Below are 23,179 nucleotides of genomic sequence, written 5' to 3' on the forward strand. Positions count from 1 at the left end.
CCTGGAAGGCAGGCTCTGTTTCTGAGTGCAGTGGCGTCGAGGCGTAAGGTACAGCAAAATTAGGAAGGCAGGGTTGCAAGCTCTCCCACGTCCACACAGAGAGTGACTGCAGCTGGTCGTCCTGATGGAGGGTATGCTAGGTGGCAGGACATGGGACACACGACCCCTCCTCAAAGCCGGAGCCTCCCCCATGCAGGGGACAAAGTACGCTGGCCCCTGCAGGCACGTGACCTCGTGCTCAGTTCACAACGCTTCAAGTTCACCCCGAATATACCCTCAGGACAGAATTAACATAGCCTCTAAAGGTCACTAATGAACCAGGCCAGAGTAGTTAAGGCAGAACTATCTTTAATTACTTTTAATGCCTCCAAAAGGGAATCTGCACATGCACGTTCCAATTCTAGGCAAGTCTGTGGTCGACGACACAGGCGGACAGTTCTGTAAAGGCTCCCCTTGCTAACAGAGCCCACCAGTGACAATGAAGGCAACACCTCTGGATTTTCTTTCACAGAAAGAGTAAAATTTCATTCATCTGTTGCAGGTTCTGACTTTATGACAATGCAATTTAAATAGGAAAACATTTGCAATCACTGGGGTAAAACACTCTCTAAAAAAATAATACTTCACAAAGGAAAGCAAAATCTTTTATGAAAATAATTCTTTCACTTTTCAAACTGTTCTCTCCAGAGGCCAATTTTATAAACGAGGAAAGGAATCATCTTCCGCCAGCGTGAAGAATGCCACTCGAAGTATTACCCACTCGCCCTTAACTCAAGCGGGAAAAGCGAGGGAAAATAAAAAGGATTACCCATACACTCTGAAGGAAGGTCAGTGTTGTAAGATCTACAGAATAAGGCTCTTTGGATAGTCTAATGTCTCTATCCTTCTGATGTGTTCATGACAGCTACAATAACAGACTATGGCTAAAATTCTCCTAACAATAACCCAATCAGAGTAAAATAATAAATAAGAGTATCTACAAAGCACATAACGTCTTGAAATGATTTTCGTAAAACCACCTCCTTTCTTTGGAGAGCTCCCAGCAGAGATCGACACCATCACCACAGGGCAGGAGCTCTGCTCGAATCCGCGTTTCCAGCTGCACCCGGCTGGAGAAGGGAGCCGGCGGAGTGTCGCGCTCCTTCCAAACACTGCCCTAGGAATGCTGACTATAATCTGAATTTAAGGCATTGCAAAGTTAGAGAGAGCCAGACAAAGCACATTCTAAATAAAATGCCTGCCACAGATGCATTAAGGCATAAATAGTCCAGCCTTGGCCACAAAAATGGGAGGGGAAGTATACCAACTGTCTAGGCTATCTTTCACCCAAGGAATTAAAGAACTTATGGGCTACCCATGAGACCTGCCGGCAGAGACTGCTGGGAGACACCCCCAGGCCGAGCCTGTACAGTGAGGGGGGAGACCCCGCAGGGGCAGGTCTCGAGACCCGCAGCCTTCCCGCCACGCGGGCACAGGTGGCACACCCCATGGGCAGGTGGAAACAGGCCCTCCTCGGCCATGTCCCGGGGGTGCCTCAGCAGAACGGTCATGGGCAGGGAACCCCCGGCAGCCACCTTGGCACAGGAACCCGGCAGGAACTGTGAGAGGGGACGCAGGGCAGCGCAGCGACTGGCTTGCAGCCGCCACCGAGGGATGCCTTCCCGCCCTCAACGCACCCGCGGCCTCTAAAGTGCACCACTCACACCCCACTTAGAAATGTCCACCCCGGGGCATGGGGCAGGGAGAGAAATGCCCCTCCGATTCCTTTGCTTTTAAGCAAATGACCGCACACCAGGCTACTGAGCTCCTGCTCCATGGCTCCCAAGGCCTATCCTTTAATCGGGGGCGCCGGTCTTCACATGACGTCACGAGGCTGCCGGCAACATCTTACGCTGAGGAGGAATGAATATCCTGGTTTTCAAAAGGGGGCGGTGGCTCTCTCCAGAAGGTAAAGTTACTGAAAGTGTCTGAGCAGGGGAAGTCCGAAGAGTGGCTTCTTTTCAGCAATGGGAAAACGTGGTCGACCACTTCGCAGAGTCTCACGTACCTGCAGGGAGAATGAACAGCATCAGGGCCTCAGAGGGACCCCCGTGCCCTGGCTACGCGGAACACCAGCCAGGTCCCCCTGTGCTGCGCCTGGAAGCTAGGAGAGACCCACACCCCTGGGAACAGACCACCCTGCTTAACCCGGTGGCAACTGTTCTGGAATAATTCCTCACTAATGAAGAGGAAATCAGTGTGGGTGCCAAGTAGGACTCAGATAAGGCCCCCCGGGGCGAGGTGGGTGAAACCTGAGTTGGCATGGAAGACCAAAGAAGGGGGACAAGTGAGAAATGGGGGGCAGGAGGAAATCAGTGTGACAGTGGACAGCTGCCTGCCTCGGAGCTCATGCCCGAGCCTACAGGAAGAACCTCAGATAAAAGTGCGTGTTTAGTGCAATACAGACAGCTCTGCTGTGCAAGGAAATGACCCTGGGCCTTGGGTTAAGGAGACACAGACCTGACCTTCAGCTATGCCATTTACCAGCTGAGTGACCTTGGGCAAATGGCTTCATCCATTCTAAGCCACAGTCTCCTCAACTGTAAAGGAAAGGAAAGGAAAACTGCCCCAGCGTCCACCAGAGTGAAATAAAATAACGTATGCAACCATCAAATCACATATTCGGTGCTCAGTGAATTTGTCGACGTCCACTATTAACATTAGCCCTCGCTAATTGTTAGCCTTTGGGAAGAAGCCTTAGCTCGCCTGAGGGACAAGAGACCGGGGATCCACTCCCACACTCAGGAGCTGTGTCACCCTGGATGTGCATCTCGCCCTCTCTGGGCTTCGGGCCCTCCATCTTTATGGCATATAGAGTGGGACCAGAGGAGTGTTTCTCAACATTCTCTCCCTCCATTTTCTGTGTATTCCCAAGATGCTACGTCCTAGTCTCCTTGGCCTATACTACAAAAAGAAAGTTGCTGTGTTGAACATGCATTTTCAGACCTCCGGGCGCCTCCAACCAGAAATTCTGACAAGCTCAGGCCTCTCCACATGTCCCCAGAGTCTCTGCTGACCGTCACAGGGTCCCTCTCCAGTTCCAATTTGCTAAAAACCAAAAAGGACTTTCGAAACAAACTCCAGGAATTAGCATGTTCTGAGGCATCAAATACCTTATTAACTAAGGATGAGAGTGTGTATTTAATAAAGGAGCCCCAAAGGGCTTATAAGGAACATCGTGCTTGCACAGAATGGGGAAAATCTCCCCTAACAAGTAAGAATTACGTCTTTCCTGAGGATTAAAACAAATTTTTAAAATGCCTCCTGGCTTGAAGACCTACTTGCTTGAGTTCTGTGGCTGTGGGAGGCAGCCCCTCCCCATGGGGAGCAGCTCATGGTGTGTCGTCAGGGTGTGTGACAGGCCCCCAATCCAAACTGCCCAGTGCTCTGGGAGCCAGCCGCGCCCCAGCCGCGCCCCAGCCGTGCCCCAGCCGTGCCCCTCTCGCACACAAGCCATGGCAAAGAGCACGGACAACCCCCCCGTCTGCCATGGGCCCCTACCCATCCGATGTCTCGGACACGGTGTCCCCGGATCCAAAAAGACAGTCCCAAGTTAGGTGCCAGAGACAGCATGTGCTCTCCAGGGGAGGGGTGCTCCCCCACCCAGGAAGGGCCTCCTGTCCTTGGCCTGGCACGAGATCGCAAGGCGCCAAGTTCCTCCCACACAGAGATCTACCCAGGCCAAGGTGCCTGAACCTCAGAGTCTCAGAGAAGGGGATAACCCCACAGGCCTCCGGGGTAAACCTTCTTGGGGCTGCGACCCCGTCCTGCCACCTCTCTTGTGACAGACCTGTCACCGGGCTGTGGCCATTTCTGGGCAGTGCCTCATCAGTTCATGGGTTTTCTGACCCTGAAGAGTGATCTCTTTGACCTTCTCCAAATCAGGACACGCTTTCATGGGGGGGGCGTTGGGCAACACTGGGGAATGCGGGAGAGAGGGCCCCCGATGCTGCTGGGGCCACTCCAGACGTGGCCGGGGGAAGGAATCTGTCCCTGCTCTTGTTCTGCCAGCCAGGAGGGAGCCCGGCACCGTCCCCTGTTCTGAAGGACGAGGGAGGCTCTTGGCTCCGTCCCCCTCTCTCTCCCGGTGTATCCTGAGAACTGCTTAGGAACAGGCATGACTGGGGGAAGGAGGCACGTGGGCAGGCCCCTGGCTCCCTCCAGCCTACAACTGGCCCCCATGGAGGCTCAAGTAAGCTTGAACGGGCGTAAGGATCACCCTGGGTGTGAAAATGTGCTCTAGAAGAAACCTAAATCTCTCCTTTACCTAAAACCACCGGAGGTGCCTGGAGAAGATTGTTCCCTGCGAAGCTGCTAGAACCAAACCCCTAGTTCAACTCCTGCCCACAAGGCGGACTCCTGCAGTCCTCCCCGGGGTCACTCAGGGCCACGGGCTCTTTTCTAGGTCTGCGTAGACGGTGCAGCCCCTGAAGCAGGCACGGCAGGAGGACAGCCGTCTGCCCGGTGCCGCCTGCTGGGCAACACTCACCCACACAAGGCCTGAGGAAATGCTCTCTACTCTCACGAGGGAGCACCCCGGAGCCAGCACACCCAAGTCAAGGAGAGTCTGCGCCGCCCAGGACGCGTCCTTTCAGACACGAGCCCACTCAGCCCACTGCCCCAGGGAGACTCCGGGGCTCCGACCGCAAGTATGAGAGGAATTCTGGCAATTTCTGGTGAGAGCAGTGTGGCAGGTCGGCGTGCGAAGACACAGAGTTTCTCGTCCGTAAATACAGCTTCACATGACACCTCGATTCGGTTCCATTTCCAATTCTCACGCTAGGCTTTCAACCCTCCCTTGGCCAATCGAAACCACTAGTTTTGAAATTCATGCGGTTCCCCTCAGTGGCAGAAGCTAACCACTCGTTTAAATTGTTGACCCAGAGGGGCTTCATTTAATGCAGATTGTCCAAAAATTAAGTTTTGGACAAACTGCCAGGAGTTGAACTGTATTTTCTTTGTAGGAATCCATGATGAAAATATAGGCAACAAAGGACAAAAAGGCAGAGTGTGAACTGTGAACATGCTTCCGAGATGGAGACTCTAACAACGTAAGGACACAGCGACCCCCCAGCACGCGCACGACACTCACGAGGAGATGTTGGTCTTTGCGTGTTCCTGTACGAGCTCTCCTTTGGGATTGACGGTAAATATTCTGTTCAAGGACACTCCTACTTGCTTATATGAATACACATCCTGTATGTGGAAAAGTAAAATTAGGGGGAAAAAAAGAGAGCATTATAAACACAAATACGGGATATTTCAAGTTTGATGCACTATTATAAAATTTTCATTAACCAGAACTCTACTTCCAAGTAGTGCAGAGAAAAAAGTGTCTCTGGACGTGAAATTATTAAATCAGTTTCCCCCTGGGGGCCTCCGCGCTCATCCTGCTAGAGCTGAGCTCATGAGTAAACAGGCTCCCAGGGCCCCCTGCGATCTGACAGCCCTGCAGGCTATGCTCTGACCCAGTTTCAAAAGGGGGATCTTCTTACTGGGAAGTTAGTACCAAACTATATTATCCAGAACGCTAAACTCTCCAGCAAGTCTGGGTGTACACCTAAAAATCTCCAAGCACTTCTATCACTAGACGCTACAACGCTCTGAAAACCTGCAATGCCCAGTTGCGCCATGGTGTGAAGGCCTGGCTTTGTGCTTCTCTGCCAGTAGCAAGGGTCTAATCCTATTCTAGGTTCTTCTTGTTCGACTAAATTAGCAAGTGGTTATGGGACGCCTGGGTGGCTCAGTTTGTTAAATTAGCAAGTGGTTTGGAATTTGAAGGTACTAGCCCCACATTTCAAGCTTCAGACTGAAACCCACCAGCCAATCGTCAAAGAAAGCTAGAGACCGTGAGGTAACTGTGCATCTCCTCACGGCTAATTCCAGCAGGAGGCGAATCTGGCTCCCCATGGGGTCAAGACCCGCCCTGCAGATGGCTGCTGTCAGAAAGGGCGGTTATTTCCAGACCTCTTATATACCCCCAATTTACTACTTACAGCCGGTCGGTTTCCAAAAGCAGCATAAAAAGGTTCTGTATTTGGAAAAAACAGGTTTTTGATGTCTGTCAAACACTGGACTTTAAACTTCTCTGGCTTCTTCTCAATCACTTCTCTGTTCAAACAAACAAATAAATAATGGATCAGCTTGAGAGGAGAAACTTCCTTAACACCAAACTATTTTTAAATTCACGGAGGGTGAATCCGTACTTTCAAGTCCTCCCACAAAGAAAAACGCCAAAGACAACTGATTTTACTAAAGACCTCCACTGGTCATCCAAGGAAGAAAGAATTCCAGACACAGGAGAAGAGAGAACATCTCCAAACTCATTTGATGAGGCTGACACAGCCTCAGAAGCAAAACTGAAAGAAGAAAAGCATGAGCGGAGTCTGGGCCGATCTCACTCATGAATGTCAGTGCAAACTTCCTAAATAAATCAGCATGTGCAAACTGACTGCCGCAAAGCACCAAAATTTGATTCCAGGAATGCAAGAGCGATTCAATACTTTAAACCGACGAATGCAGTCCAACACATTAACAGATCAAAGGAGGAGAAAACATACCATATTAATAGACACAGACAGGTGGTTGATACCGTTCAATAACGAATCAAGGTGAAAAGTCTGAAACCCGGAATAGCAGGGCATACTCCGAACCCACAGCAAACGGCCTGGTAACAGTTAAGCAACAGCTGGCCATGACCACCATTTCAACCCAGCACCGTGTGGCAGGTCCTCGCCGGCTCGGGGACGGAAGGAAAGCATGGGTAATGAGGATTGGAAATGAAGGAAGGGAAACTGTCGCCAAAAAGGTAGATACAAAAAGGGAATTTACAGATGAATGCTCATCATTAAAAAGGAATCAATAAGACTGCTGGTTATAAAATCAGTGTACAAAAAAAAAAAACTAGTGTACAAGAATCAGTTGCACGTTCATGCACCAGAAGCAACAAGCAGGTAAAAATGTAATTCTGTAAATAGTCATTTAAAATTTATAATGCCTAGGAATAAATCTATAGTGGAAGATGTGTCAGACTTTTATGGATAAAATCATAAAACTTTGTTGAAATAGATTAGGGATGTCCTAAATGAAAGAAGACACCATATAAGTGAATTGGAAGACCCAATATTACGAGGAGATACTGACTCTCCCTAAACCGAACAATAGATCCATTATAATTTCAGGCAACCTCTTGGCAAGATCTTGTCTGTATGTTTTCAAAAAACTCGATCATCACAATTACACAGAAGAAAGAGCAAAGGCCAGAAACCAAATCACACCTTTACGGACACTTGATTTATGAGCACAATGACAGCTCAAAGCAGGAGGAAATAGGGCATTGTTTCAGTAATGATGCTGGGACACTGGAACATCCCTAGAAGAGAAACCCAAAAAAGGGAGACGATGGGCCTCTCCTCGATACGCAACAATCAGTTCCTGGTGGGTCACACACCTGCACCTGAATGTGGAAGGCAACACCATCAGATAAAATATAGGAGCCTCTCTCTCTGCTCACTGCCAGGGAAGCCCTTTTTAGTACCCAAACAGCACCAACTACAGGGGAAATGACACGTCCGGGCACATGAAATGACCAATTTATGTTCACCACAAGCCATAAACTGGGAAAGGCTCTTCGCGAAACTGGTGAGAAAGGCTACAGGTATATAATCCATCACACACACATAAATCACAAAGAAAACTGGGGAAACACTCGAGTAGGCACTTCACAGAAGATGAAGCCCAAACAGCCCGTAAACACAAGAGGAGAGACCGTTGACACCCACTGGACCGGCCCAGATGTAGATGGCTGGCAACGTGTTGACAAGAAAGCAGAGCACGGGGAGAGCCTGGACTCCGCTGTGGGGGCGGAAATGGGCTCAGCCACTTTGGAAAACAGTTCAGAATGAGCTAATAATGCTGAATCCAAACATCCTCCGTGGCCAGCAATTCCAATCCCAAGTGCGCACCTCACAGCAACTCGTCCCCGTGTCCCCCAGTGCAGACCCAGGAAGCGCTGCTTCGATGGTGAGATCCTGGAAATGACCCAAGTCTCCACCAGCAGCGGGTTGTCCTACACCAGGACACCACACACGAGTCAGAGCAGTGGGTGGCAGCTCCACTCGGTGTTCGTGGGGACATGACGCTGAGAGAGAACAGCAGGCTCCAGAAGAACGCGACGCGTCCCCACAGGCCACACGTGTGCGTGGTTGACAGTATCGGTTAGGCCCCCAAATACATGCACTAGAACTGTTCCAGAAAGCAGGGAACGATGAACACAAGATTTGGGGAGGGTGGCTACCGTCGCTGCTTGGTGGGGAGGGATGGGGGCTACCAGGACTCCAGACGGATCCGCTGACCTTCGGCTTTAACCGGACGGTGGGCTCCCGGTGTGAGGGCCTATTCAGCCAGAGCGGCCCCACCCTGGTTGAACTGCCATTTTGTTGTAAAACGTAAATGGACTCTGCCCCACCCCCACCAAGGGGAACTTACTTAAAAACAAGTCCCGGAAACCAGTCCCACATAACAAAGTCCAAGTACAAGGGTGGGTCGGGCCAGGTGGAGGTATCCAATCAGCGGGGGCGCATACTGTCTCCGAGCTACCAAGGAGTATGGGCCCCGTGCTTTGGGCCCATTTTGGGCGCCAATTCTGAACTAGGTGATAGGCTGGTTCAAATGTCTACTAGGGTAAATTGTAATTCAGTTGGTCACCCGTGTGTGACCTAGCAGGACTGTGCAGCTTTCTCTGTGTGTTACAATTTCATCGGCCACCTGTGTGTGGCCAGGCCCAACCACATGGCCTTTGCTCTATAAAAGTTAGTCTGGAAAGCAGGGAGGGGTCGTCCTCTCTATAAGGGGCTGCTGCGGCCGGTCTGTTTGACGGTCAGTCTGATTCTTGATACTTGGTGCGAAATAAAGCTTTGCTTGACTTTCTCTTTGTATGAGTCTCGCTCCTTTAATCATGGACCCATTATTGGGGTACCCATTTTGGGGGGACCCAACAACTGGTGTTCACTACCTGATTCGCATTTACCCTTGCACGTAGCTAGAAATATTCTTCTGTACCTACTCAAAGTATAATTTGGATGGTGGTGGTGGTGGTGGTGGTGGTGGAGGCGGACGGCCAATCTGAGCATCATAAGACCCCAGGGCTGCTCCTGGCTCTGCACGGACTTCTGCGGACTGCAGAGCCTCCCCTAAACCAACACTGAAAGAGTCCTACATTCTGCATCTCGGGACCCCACTGCTGACGGGACGGTTATGATTTCAAACTTCAGTCCACTCAGGGGAAACCATCCAAATGCAGCTTCCAGCTCTGTCTCCCTCTCCCCATTCTCTCTCACACACACTCTAGCACCTGCACCAGTGTGTGAGTGTGTGGCCAGCGGGCACAAGGATGTCACAGGCATCTATACCGGGTGAGCGGGCACAAGGATGTCACAGGCATCTATACCGGGTGAGCAGGGCACAGTAAGAAGGCACCTGCGGCCCGGGCCACCGGCGCCCACCTCGCGGGCAGGCGCGCCGGGAGGAAGCAGTGAGGACGGCCGACGGGCACTGAGGTGACCCGAATGTGCACACAGTCCCTGGTCCTAACTCACCCTTGAGGTAACTTTACTCCAGCAAACGACAGAGGGACATCTATGAGTCTCAGAGCGCCTCGGAAAACCCCAAAGGGGAAATGCGGTGACTTGTGAAACAGCTTCTTCCTTCCCAGAGCGAGAGGCCGGCCTCTGCTGCCGCCGAACCCCAGAACTTCACCTCTGCCCCGTAACCCAGTCTTGGGACGACATAGCAATGGCGAGTCCCCTGTCATCAGGGAGACACCCCCACCTCACCATGAGACTGAGCCCCACGTGGCAGGAATGGGTGCCGCACCCGCGGAGGCCCCTGTCGCCGCCACACAGGAGGGCAGGTAACGAAAACTCAAAGCCAATGTCCACTTTAAAAGGGGAAGCTCCTGAAGCAACAGACGAGATTCTGTTCCCCAGAATCTGGGAAACAGATTCCCTCAACTTCTTTTCTCAGACATATTTCCCAGAATCATGGCACCTCAGGGCTGAGAGGGGACGCCTGAGATCATCTAATCCAGCCCCCGCGTTCACCAGCTGAGGACAGCAACTCAGGAGAGGGAGGCACAGGCTCGTCACCCCACCAGCCTGTCGCCGAGCAGCATCAGAGCCGGGGGCTCCCCGCCCCCACCTGCCAACCGTGCTCTACACACCGGGTGTATGTGCCTCAGTCCAGCTGAGACCCAGGCGATCCTCAGAAGCGCACCCAGTTAAAGCACCTTGCTAGGGAAGGTCACTCTGGCTCGTGGCAGATGGGCCTATCAATTCTAGAAGCTCTGCAGGACGGCTGACCCACAGACGGCTCGGGCTAGAATGCGGGGCTAGAAGGCCCCGGCTGTTAGCCAAGGATGGTCAGGAGCCCCTCCAGCTCCCGAGAGGGGGCACACGCTGGGAGGTGTCCTTGTTTGGTTGAGTAAGTCCTCACAGTCCAAGGTCAGCCACTTTTGATCGATCATGGACAGTGGGACTTCGGTGAAAAAGATCACCTTAAATGTGTATTTAGTGCTAAATATCAAAGTACTAATGTCTGTGTTTTGCCTGACCTTGCAAATCGTCGGTCCTTAATATGTGATAATGAGTAGCTTCCTACAAACTGTCGACATAGGTCGGGGACCCCATTTCATTAACATCTGGATTCTACTGAGGCCTACGCTGGCAGGACGGTTCTCGGGACTTAAAATACACAAGGGATCCAGAGGTTTGCCTGGATTTCCTCTGCAGAATGTGCAAGTTCCAGTGTGAGAACTTTTACTACGAGGAAAAAAAACTACAAATCACACTAAGCAAAGCTGTGATGGAAAAGGTATCCGCAGAGCTCAAGAAAAAGACCCAAGAGGAACCAACATGGCGCTCTGGCCCATCTGGATTTTTCTGTTGTCGGCACAGTGAGCAGCAGGTCCTCAAACTGAGGAGAATCCCACCAGAGCATCTCACCGTGTCCTGAAGACAAAACTACCTGATACTTAGAACCAACCTTTGGCAGAACCAACTTCCTTTATGACCACAACAGATGATGTTTTGAGAGCAGCCTGGGAAGCTACCCTGGGATCGAGGTACAGGGAAGCCCCCTGTTCTCCTCTCTCCCACCCCAGGAGGCCAGACTTAGTTTGGTGTGACTTCTCTGCCTGGGGCGGTGATAGGCGGAGAGAAGAGGTAATCAGACCTTGGCTGGTGACTGTCAGGACCAGTAAACCGAACCGTGGCCAGCGCCTGGGCAGATCAGTTAACTGGTTCAGTTCATGAGCCAGTCAAAGGCTGCCTTTGGCTCAGGTCATGATCCCGGGGTCCTGGGATCGAGCCCCAGGTTGGGCTCCCTGCTCTGCGGGGAGTCTGCTTCTCCCTCTCCCTCTGCCCCTCCCCTCCACTCCCACTCTCACTCTCTCTCAAATAAATAAATAAAATCTTTAAAAACAACAACAAAATATGTGACCAGAACTCCCACTAAAAAGAACTCTTCTGGGAGACAAGGGCCGGGTAAGTGGTGGTGGCGGGTCGAGGGGCCACTTAAGTCAGCCCAGGTCCCCGATTACATGGAAGGCAAGTTGACTCTCAGAGTCGCTAGGACTCAGCCCGGCAGCCGCCCTCAGGGGGAGGACAGCAGGTGAACAGGCTTGAAGTGGAGAACACTGTTCCGGAAAAACGGGGACAGTTCAGCGTGACTGAGTTTTAAAAACCACAAAGGAGGGCAGGGGGCCATCAGGAAGAGTCACGTGAGCCGAGCTAACGGATCTGGACCGGATCCCGAGCGCCGTGATGAGCTAATGGAGGGTGAGGCCGGGTGACTGAGCCAGAGCTGCATCTCGGGGGAACTTTGTGCACCCGCTGTGGGGCAGGCGTACGGGCTGCAGCAGAGCAGCTGGGAGGCTCTCCTCAGCAGCACTGCCGGGAAGAGGAGAGGGGCCTGGACTGGCCCGCAGCCCCGGGGCACGAGGGGGCCCCCGCCGAGCGCCGTACCTGTGCAAGGCCGAAAAGAGACTGCTTGGGCTGAGCAGCAGGGGCCCCTGAGGCAGCACCGTGCCCCTCTCGTTGACCCAGTGCAGGTAGCCCCTCGTCATGTCCGCCATCCCGATGGCCCGCGCAGAACAGTAGAGAAACTTATAGCCGTTTCTGGAAAAGAGACAAAGCATTCATGGGTCATGGCATCGCCCCAGGGAACAGCTCTGCGTGCGCACAAACCCTAACCCGATGTGTCACAAAGAACGGCACTACCGCAAGCTTCCTTCCCCACCTGGAGGCCACATTCGAGAAAACACTCTTTTGCACTGAGAACAGAGCCTAAACGCATTTCACGGAGTGAAATGGAGCACTTTCAATTCCCTCACTTGGTTTAATCCTCACGGGAACTTCGTTCAGTAGGCATTTTCCCTTGTCTTTACTGCTAGGGAAACTGAGGCTATTCACCAACTGGCCGACTTACCCGTCCCGCTCCCTGCACAGGGCCCCACCGCCACCTGCCAGCACCGAGCCCCCGCCCTTACACACGCCGTCAGATTCTCCCCTCGACTGCGTAGTTCCTACAAGCTCGTAAATACACACTCCACCCTCTCTCATCCGTCCTGAAAACAACCACTGCACCAAAGCCCCCCTTCTCAGGTTTTCCCTCTTTCCAGACCAAATCGCCCACTCCCTTCGCAGCAAACTCCTTCAAAGGGCTGTGTACCTGCACTGACTGTACGTCTCAGCCCATCCACCACCTCCAAGCAGACTTGTTCCCCTGCCTTGCTGGCCCTGCGGGTCCCTGCGATGCCACGGTTCTCATGTGGACAGACCTCCCGGCAGCACCTGGCATGGGGGACCAGTGTTCCTCTGGGACCCTCTGTCCTGGCTCCTGGGACCATCTCCTGGTCTGCTTCCCGCACAAGCCCCCTGGCTCTGTCTCCACCCAGGCTCCATGGGCACAAGTCCCGGGGTTCTGGGGCCCTCTCCTCCTCAGCACCTAGCACCCCAGGGGATCGCACCCACTCCCCGAAGGCTCTCTACGCCCCATGCAGACTGAGGTGGTGTGTACGATATCCGTGATGCTGTGAAACAACACAGTAAATGTGGTCTTCATCCCCACATCCCATCATGGAGCTTCTAAGCCCTTGGAATTTCCAGAGTAACCTGTCATTTACTGTTCGAAACAAGTCCCGCCCTCCAGCCCAAGTTTATGCTAATGAGGCAGTCCTTGGAAGGGGGGGGCTGGTTGCCATAGGAACCAATGAGCAACCGGAGGGTTGGAAGTTTCAGCCCCACCACCAGCCCCACCCACACAAATCTGGGGAGAGGGAGAGGGCTGGAGACCAAACTCAATCACCGATGGCCAAGGATTTGATCAGTCATGCCTACATAATGAACCTCCACAAAACCCCTAAATAATGAGATTCATGGTTTGAAGAAGTAGGTGAATGTGTCCACGTGCTGGGAGACACCCCAATCCCACGGAGGGGAGACCCTTCCAGGCCTTGCCTCGTGTATTGTACCTCTTCAACTGGCTGTTGCTTAGTACCCTCTAGAATAAACCGAAGAGTCTGCCTAAGTTCTTTGAGCCATTACAGCAAATTAATAAACCTAAGATAGGGGGTTGTGGGGACTCCTGATTCAAAGCCAAGTAGGGGAAAAGTGGGGGTAAGCCAGGGACCCCCTACTTGCGGCTGGTGTCTGGGTTGGGAGCTGTCTTGTGGGCCTGAGCCCCTAACCTGGAGGATCCACCCCACTTCTGGGTAGTTGGGGTCAGACCTGAATTGAATTGTCAGACACCCAGTTGGTCTCTATAGGGAATTTCAGAATTGCTCCGTGTGACAGCCCCATGCATTGAGTGTCCACAGCATTGGGCATGAAAACCAGATCACAAGATGTTCTTCTATCAAACGCAACTTTACTACTTTATTAGGACTCCATTTCACTTCTCTAAACCACTGAAAGCTTAGTGTGCAACATGAGATGTGCTGTTAATATAAAATGCATACCACGTTTCAAAGGCTTCCTATAAAAACAGAAGATCTATCCCATTAAGAATTTCTATATTGATTACATGCTTAAATGCTAATAGCCTCCATATATTGGACTAAATAAAATACACTCAACATTTTTAAACTCTGTCTTCCACTCCAGGCCTCTCTCTTAAGCTCCAGGCCAACACGTGCAGCTGCAAACCCCCCATTACTCACAGGGCACACAACAGTACCTCCCACGTGACGCACCCACAGCCCAAACAAGCACAGGTGCTCCTGCCGCGACCTCCCCACTCAGCAGCGGCACTCTCTCGCCAGCCCAGGTGTGAGGCCAAACCTCAGGACTGCCCGGGTTTCTACTTCTCCTCACAACCACCACCCTCCCAGCCCCCCTACATCAGCGGGCCCCCTCACCCCACCCCAACCAGGACCCCAAACCACCCCCCAAGTGCCCTGTCACCACCACAGCCCTCGTGCACACCTCTGGGGCAGGGCCTCCTGCCTCTATGCCCACAGCGACCCGGAACCCCAGACCAAGGCACTCAGGAAGGAAACTCAAAACCCACTCACATCATGCTCAAAACCCCTCTAGAATCTTATGTGCCTCAGATATAATCCAAATTCTTTGCCATGACCTATAAGGCCAGCGAGACCTGGTCCCTGCCCCTCTCTCCAACCCCATCTGCTCTGTCCCTCTGTCCCTCTGTCAGGTGCCCCATGCTCATTCCTGTGCTGGGCACCTGCGGGGGCTGTTCCTCCTGCCTGGAACACTGTTCCCCACACCTCAGGCCTGCTCCCTCCCTCCCCTCACATCCCCTCCCCAGAGGACCCTCCCCTTGCCCCTCCATTTAACCACCACCCTCTCGCGCCCCACACTCCGGACACTGAAGACACCGAACCCTTGCTCTGCTTTATTTTTCCTAGTGGCACTCATCACTAATATTAGAGGACAATCCCTTGTTTGACAGTATTTCTCACGAATCCATAAGCCCCCTGAGGGCGGGGCTTATGTTTCATCCCTTGCTGTAACCCCAGAGCCAAATACAGTGCTCGGCAAGTCACAGACGCTTAGTAAATATTTGCTGCATGAACGAACACAGACTACCCACTTCCAACCCGGCACACGGCTCCACCAAGGACCGTCTTTGCTGGTCAAGGAACTCATCTCGACACTTGCTTAATGAATAATATGCTCTCTAAAACCAGGAAACAGGAAAGGTTTAAGACGAAGAGAATCCAGAAATACCAGCTTGTTTGGAATACAGGGATGCATCTGAAAATCAAGCAACCTTTTTAATTAAACATCTTTGTATTTTAGCTGTCTAATTAATGCAATTTTTAAAAAAAACACTATTTCTGTATATAGCTCTTCACATCAAAGTTCCTAAAAGCTGCCACCTGCAGCGGCTTGAGATGATAATTTTATTCAAAACTTGATTTTCAAATACATTTCACGGTCTGATCAGGCTACTGCCTTGTTCTTACTGTGCAAGTATCCTGCTTCAAAGGCCGTTACTAAACAGGGCTGGAAAATCAGCCTGAAGACATCCTCTGTGGGGGGCGGGGGGCGATGCCAGTTGGTGGCGGAGCCTTCGCCCCCATGACAGCCGTCTGTGATCCCACCAAATGCTCCAGTGGCACCAGTCACCAGAGCTTACTCTCCAGGGAGAAGCTTCGGGGTAAGACCCCACACTCAGAAGGGCAATGCACCCCCATCAACGCACCCCCAGGGGGCGCTCCCGCTGGCCTCGGGACAGGGCCCGCCCAGCCCTGCTCTTCAGGAACAGAAGAACACACGGGGAAACCTACCGGCGCCAGCGAAGGCAGAATACAACACGCACAGGGATCCCACTTACTCGCCTCAGATCTCAGCAACTGCAACAGGGTTTGGGGGAATACCAGAGCCAAAAGGAAAGAACATTCCACGTCCAGGCTTCGCACCAACGGTTTCTCCATCTGTCCCAGCCTCTGTATCTCCCTTAAAACACTTGGCCCAGGCCAATATTAAAATAGCTTGGAAAGATTATCTTTGAAGCTATCTGCCAAGATAAGCTTCTAGGCTGAAGTTTCCCCACTACTGACATCTTGGACTGGATACATAATTGTTGGGGGGCAGGGCAGAAGCCCCAACAATGCCCACCGTGGGACATCTTAGCAGCACCCCCGGCCTCCCCCTAATAGGTGTCCGTGACACTCCCCAAGCGGGACAACCAGAAAGGTCTCCGAACATTGCCATGGGTCCCTGGGGGCCAAAATCGCCCTCAGTTGGGAGCACAGTCGTGGAGAAAAGGACCTCTGTAGCCGCACTTGCAGGCCTAGGGGAAGGGTAATTCCCCGCTCCCGGAAGGATGGAAGGCTCGGCGCCAGACTTAGACTTGTTGTGCTCAGCCTGACTCTGCGACCGAAGTCTGCTCAGACCTGGGACTCTTGCGGAGGCCCAGCTTGGAAAAGCTCGTCCCGCTAGAACGCACACCCCGGGGACCACGAACCCGTGACCCGTGGCTCCGAGTTTTTGGCCTGGCAGAGGCCTTGGGGGTCAGCTGGCCTCATCTTCCCATCTCGGAGGTGAGGAACCCCAAACCGGGAGTGGGGACAAGGACCGTCATCCAGGGCAGGCCTTCTAAGGGCTGTCACTTTCAAGGCCCAGGCCCCCCAGGGCCCCCTCCAACATCGCATCCCTGCCGGCAGCAGTCGTGAGCGCCGTCACCTAAGAAGACCTCGAGCGGAGGAGAGCACAAGCGCTGTGGGCAGGAGAGCGGAGACCCTACCGAGCCTGCTAATGAGGGGTCCGCCCTGGGCATCCTCTTCAGGCCCTGGACCCCTCCACCTAGCACAGGTCGCTGAGTCATCGCACCGGCACAGATTTTTATTACACCGATACAAAAATATGCATCAGTTAAGGTGCCAAATCAGAGCAATTACTGTCCAGATTGAGCCCCCAAAAATCCCATGGGTTCAATGATCTAGATATTTTGGGAAATAGTCCTTCACTTACCTTGTACTTATGGAACATATTGGAACCTGAAGGAGGGTTTTATATCTGCCACTGGTATGGGCTCTAGCTGTTTTGGTTTTTCTTTCTTTGAGAGAGTGCAGGTGAGGAGGTGGGGAGGGGCAGGGTGCGGGAGAGAGACTCTGGAGCAGGCTCCACGCTCGGCCTGGAGCCGGACGTGGACTCGATCTCACAGCCCTGAGATCATGACCTGAGCTGAAACCAGGACTCAGACACCTAACCAACTGAGCCACCCGGACGCCCCCTCTCTTTTAATCAATAACCACGCAAGCTGTTTTCTACCCTCTGAACAAGGTAACAATCGGCCCTACAGATAATTTCTCACAGCTGACTGCGTTCAAAAAAGTAACTACATTTGGCAAAAAAAGTAAATAAATTTGCTCTGGTTCTCTGTTGTTTTCAGGCAAGAGACTATCTGCAAGACTGGGTTTTCCATCAGATAAATACAGCAGGGCCTAAAATGTAAGTACAGCCTAAATTTAGAAAAAGCAGCGTAAAGACAGAGTGATCAGTTGGCCAGTCCTGAAGTTAACAGCATCACATCCCTAGTACTCGGGCATGCTAACCTCTCTCCACCTAGGCCTGCGGGCAATCAGTCCCAGGAGGACATAAGAATGACCTGGACTCATGAGAAGAGGGAGCCCACAGCGGGACCAGTCCTGAGTCCCTGCCCCTGACCCACAGCAGCGGCCCAGGGCCCTGGAGGAGGAAGCACGTGGGGCGCTGCCCAGATGGGGGGGTTCAGTCGAACCAACAGTCAGCCACAGGAGCGCCCCACCTGCACTGGCACCCCACGCCAGGCCAAGCCCCGGGTTTCCACAAAGAGCTCAATGAAGAGGGAACAGTGGCCTAGGGTTGCCAGTTCTGGCCTGGAAGGACGTGGTGAGGACTGTGACATCTTCACGGGGCCTCACAAGCTGAAAAATGTTAAGGCAAAAATCACCCTACGCCCGTTAATCAGAACCAAGGATGCTCAGCTGTTCTCTGGTAGGCTTCCCTACTTTACTTCCCAAAAAATCTCTTTTCTGGGGGGTGGGGGGAAATCAACTGTGCCTTTTTTCTTTTCTTTTCTTTTCTTTTTTAATGTACAGTAAGAGAAGGAGTAGATTTATGTTCCAAAGCCCAAAATGATTCAGGCTGTGAGCTTCTCGGTATCCTGACTCATGAGGGTTTCTTCCGACTAAAAATAGACGCAATGTTCAGTGTCGTGCCAGTCCAGAGCTCCCGGTGGATTAGTCCTCCTCCGCGAGGTCAGCCACGGTGAGGCTGTGGGAAGAGACCGGCACACGCGCCGTCCACGGGACCGCAGAGGGCAACCCGGCTCTACCGATCAGATCTTCGAAGGCCCTCGCCCTCAGTCCTACTTCTGGGAATCGGCCTTACAGAGGCCCCTCTCGACATGCGTGCGCCTTCTTATTTATTTATGGGCTCATCGTACATAATGAACCTCCATAATGAACCCCACACATCAGTCTGGGAAACAGTGAAAAACACTGGAAACTCCCTCCTCCGGGCACCAACAGAGGACTAGTTAAAACAGCACAGCTCATCCACATTATACAACGGGGGCCGCACTGGAAAATGAGGTAAATCTTACACGGAAGGGACAGAAAGACGCATTACTAAAGAACGCAGGCGAGCATGTGTTGGGGGGCGTGGGGAGAGCAGAAATGGATTTTAAGGACACCGAGACAGAGCCAAACTGTGCACCGTGGCTCCACTCCGGGAAGTGGATTAGCTTGGCGGCAGGCTGGAGAGGAAGAAGATAATGACCTTCCTACTCTCCCATTTCTCTCATTTTGCTTATTTCTCTTCATTTTTTAAAGAAGCATGTACTACTTTTGTAATTTTTTGAAGAAGAAATCTGAAAAAGTAAGGTCAAGCCAATGAGGGGGGCCCCCTAAGAGATCAGAGGCCCTCAGTCCCACCAGGATACGAGGCCCCATCCCAGCCACGCCACCCCCACTGCGGCGTAGGGCCCAGGTGGCCAGACGCGGTGGCTACTTCCCAACATCCCGAGCACCTGTCACTGGGCCGAGCACACAACAGGCGCTCAATAAATGCTGGGTGAGTGAATGAAGGAGGGGCAGGAAACTATGCTTCCTTCATCGGTGCTCGCAGAGTACGGGCAGCACTCTCAGTGCCCACTCCCAACCCTCACTGTCACCTCCATGGGCCGGGGGGTGAGCACATCAGCTTGGGAATCGTGGGCCCGGTTTTCCAGCCTGACACCCACTTAGTGTGTAATTCCTCACCTTCCTCAGCCAGGGAAAGGTGGGGTGTCCTGCATCGGTCTAGGGCACCTTCCAGCTCAAGCGGCTAGAGAAGAGAAAGCACTAGAGGGAGAGGTTTCACGGGTGAGGAGCCTTCAGTCCACAGAAAGATGGAGAAAGTGACAATCCAGTGTGGGGAGGGAGGGTGCCGGACGGGCCCTACGCCAGAGCCAGACCAGAGTAAATGGAATGACTGTGGCACTGAGCAGACCAGGCCTGAAGGCACCCTGCCTCCCATTAGCCGCTGGGAATGCAGACCGACCACTTCTGAGGGAAAGAATGATATTAATTCTCATAGTAATGTGGAAAAGCTAGTAAGTGAAGTAACATGTGCCCAACAGAGGCCAGCAGTTTAAGATCCAGGCTCCCCCTGGGACATGCCAGGTATGGCCCCAGAGCGGCCGCTCTCCTACGCTTTGGCCACACAGCGGAGGACCCCCCCAGGCTCGTGGACAAGAGCAGCACCACAGCCAAAACCTGCCAGGAATCCACACTTTTTCAGCCCGAACAACGTGGCTGGGCCACTGTCAGCCATCTCACCTCACCTGAGGGGACAGTCCTCAGTATGGACTGAATCTCAAGACCTCCCCTAATGCCACCACCTTTCTTTGGCCAAGAACTTGGGAGCCTCCTATCACTTCCTTTCTTGTCTTCTGGCACCGAATTCATGCTTGGGAACTGGCAGGCTGAGCGCTCACTGTGTCCTCAGAATCCCCCCCACCCCCCACTGACCCTGCTTGACGGAGGTGTTCCCCTCGTTGCAAGTCACGTTCAAGGTTGAGCTTCTGCGAGCAAGGTGTCGTGCGTGCACCAGCAGCGCGCGGGAGATGGAGACGGGCGCTCGGTACTTACTGGCTCACTTTATGGTACAGCTTAGCGATGCCCTGGTGGGTCCAGTCCTTGCCCAGGGTGGGCAGAATGTGGCCAAGAGTATCAGATCTAAATGAAGACAGAAATGAGAAAAATACAATAAAAAAGGCAGGACAACAGAGAAGAAAGCCCATTCCAATTCACCAGACCAGAAACGCTTCATAAAATATGTCGGCAGGACTCACGACTTTCTCGCTGGAGAGAAAGCCAAAACCTGGAGTAACCAGAGGAGAACGCTCACAGAGGGGATATGTTAACCCCCAAAAGGGCACCTTCTCACTGACCATGCGTCAAGTCCACGACTTGCTAAATCAAAGAGAAAAGGCCATTTGCAAAGATGCTCTTGGGAATCACCCACACGAGCAACCTCGGGGGAGCGAGCGCCACACCCCAACTACAGCCGTTTAGGGCGAGGAGCGAAGTTTCCATGGCTGCACCAGAAACGGAACTGCACGAGCCCCATGGCACCACAGAGAACAGAGATGCCAGCTCCGGGCCTGGGCTCCACAGGAAGGTGAACTCACCCACGGCCCCCAAGGCAGCCAGACCTACCTGGTGATGGTCCCGTCAATGTCCGAGATGATGACTTTGTCGTCCCAGTTCCACAGGTAGATGGTGCCCTCGCAGCGACACGTGCCTTGGTACTGGGTGGTCACGCTGAACACCACGTCATTGGGGCCATTCTTCAACTTCAAGCTTTTCTGAAAAACACGAGCCATGTGCCCACTTGAGGGAAGGCCCAGACTGAGGGCTATCTGGATTCCATCCCATGAGACACTAGATTAGGATTATTTCTTAAACTCACTACCCTAGGCCACTGTATAATTATGCCTATAGGTAAGCATGGTTCTCGCCAGGATTTGGGCAGAACCCGGCTCTCCCCTTCAGCCCCCCCATAAGGCAAGCTCACCCGCTTCCTGCAGGGTTGACTGACAGGCTAGAAGGCTGACCACAGGAATTCACTTTAGAATGGGACACACTTCCTACTCTGTGAATAAATAAAAGGGCCGCAATGGGAGAGACAAAGCCAAGTGTGGAAATATGTTTCCCTGAATAACGCAGACCCAAGGAATTCGCAGCAGACACGGAAAGCAAAATTACCTTTCGGTGGTTTTGCATCTCACTGCTGGGACCCTCTCGTGCATGCCCGCTGGCTGCCAACTCAGGTCCCCCGGCATCGCTGGCCTGAGCACGTGCCACACAGCGGCACAGAGGCTGCCAGGCTGCAGGGGTGCACTGGTGGCATCAAGTGGGGGTCTGGGCCTGACCTTCTCCCATGAAACACCATCACAGCTGAGCCCCACCCCCCTTCTCAGGATTGAAACAAAAGAGGGAGGATATTTGCTCACTGACTGTCCAGGGAAAGAAGGGTCTGACACCCCCACAGAAGAGGACACTGTGACCATGACGGTCCCCTGCCACCTGAAATTCTCTAAACCCCAATGCAAGTGCTTGATTTCCCCCAATTTAGGAGATGCACCTGAGTTAACAAACATCTCTCCAAAAATGGGAAGAGCCTGGGAGCTTCGGGTCTATCAGTCCTTCAACATCTAAGGATAAACCAGCCTCCTTGGCCGCCCTCCTCTGACACCTGAGAACAGGAGGCTCCAGGGCTCCGACAGGGAAGCCAAAAGGGAAGCGAGACCATGGGGCCGGCCTGGCCAGGGGCTTAACTTGGGCTAGGGAGCGGGAGGGGCACCCAGACCACCAGGCCGCGGAGTCTGGGCGGCCCCGCCTCAGCCAGCGCCCGCGACACGGCAAGAGGAGAACCAGACACGCACCAGCTGCTCGGAAGTGAGCCGGAGGGTCTTCCTGTAGCTGACGTTGGACAACAGAGGGAGGTGGCTTGCGCTTGATGGCTTGGCAGCTGCGTGCTCTTCATCACTGGAGGACGATTCGTGCTTTATTCTGGAACACACAGTGATGTAATCACCAATTAGGAAATGCATCTGGGTAGCCATTAAAAATGCATTAGGCCGGAATCAATGACGGAGGCAATCGGGTGTCTCCCGAGTACCGTCTCTCGGGTGGTCATTTACCATATGCCGTTACATTTATCAATGAAGGCTCACTAACCCCCATTCATCCGCCTCCTGCATTATTCATCTGGGGCTGCCGCTCCTCATTCACTTCCCTGTTTACCAGCCATCATCACTCTATTTTAAACCAAGATGCTGCTTCTTGCTGAGAAACAGAGTTAGGCCCCCTCCTTCCCAGGAGGATGCTCGCAAACATTCTGTTCTATTCCAGGTCCAAAGCTGCAGGCCAAGAAAGGAGAAGTCCAGATTTCTACACACCCCGACTGATGGGCTCCATGCTTATACCTCTCCAAACGCACATCCCCGGACAACTAGGAAACTGCGGGACCCCCTGACAGGTGGAGACAAGGCAGGCAGGCATCAGTCCTCCTCCGGAAGCCCTGAACGGGCTGTCCCACCCGCAAGGGCTGCACACCTCATCCGCTCATGCAAACCCACGGGGCCAAGGCTCCAGACTCCTCTGGACTTCTCTGTTTGGTGCAAGACTGGGGATCGCAGGTGGGAAGCCGGCTCATTCTCTTTAAATGGCTCTTACAGGCCTACCAGTCATTAGTTGTCCCTCAGCCAAACCCAGCTTGAGCATAACCCCCAGCCGGCAGCGGTAGCCCTGCTTCCTGCGACTGTTGCCGTCCCAACGTCTCAACACCATACGGAGTACTAACTGTTTGCTAAGGCTGCGTGGGAAGGGCCGAGTGGCCCCGAGCAGGCAGGTCCCATCCTCGGGCGCACACCTCCCCACGAGGCTTCCGGCTCCAGCACCCCTCCACGCAAGACTGACCCTCCTGGGAGCTGCACCTAATCTTTGTATCTGGACGAGCTCCGACTCTCAACGCTCAAGCCCTCTAGTCCTCCGACCTCCCGCTCACTCCCGCCTCCCTCCCCCTCCCGTGCAGCCCGTTGCTTACTCGCCCTGCGTGTTCATTCCGGAGCAGTCCCGGCAATCCAG

The 23,179-nt window shown here is 53.1% G+C and overlaps 1 protein-coding gene across 3 annotated transcripts in view; it reads right to left on the reverse strand.

Annotated features, from left to right (window-relative positions):
• Positions 1-331: 331 nt before the first annotated feature.
• Positions 332-23,179, reverse strand: part of LPIN1 (lipin 1) — a 126,120-nt gene continuing 103,272 nt past the window's right edge. For all 3 annotated transcript variants that reach the window (XM_059132617.1, XM_059132615.1, XM_059132616.1), the window contains 7 exons: positions 21,976-22,102; positions 20,747-20,895; positions 20,177-20,263; positions 12,060-12,212; positions 6,036-6,150; positions 5,132-5,235; positions 332-2,047 (listed from right to left, as the gene is read on the reverse strand). In XM_059132617.1, coding sequence (XP_058988600.1) covers positions 1,888-2,047; positions 5,132-5,235; positions 6,036-6,150; positions 12,060-12,212; positions 20,177-20,263; positions 20,747-20,895; positions 21,976-22,102 — 895 coding nt within the window. In that variant the 3' untranslated portion in view covers positions 332-1,887. The remainder of the gene's footprint in view (positions 2,048-5,131; positions 5,236-6,035; positions 6,151-12,059; positions 12,213-20,176; positions 20,264-20,746; positions 20,896-21,975; positions 22,103-23,179) is intronic.

The sequence above is a fragment of the Mustela lutreola genome, chromosome 9 (genome assembly GCF_030435805.1).
Source record: "Mustela lutreola isolate mMusLut2 chromosome 9, mMusLut2.pri, whole genome shotgun sequence".
Lineage (NCBI taxonomy): Eukaryota > Metazoa > Chordata > Mammalia > Carnivora > Mustelidae > Mustela > Mustela lutreola.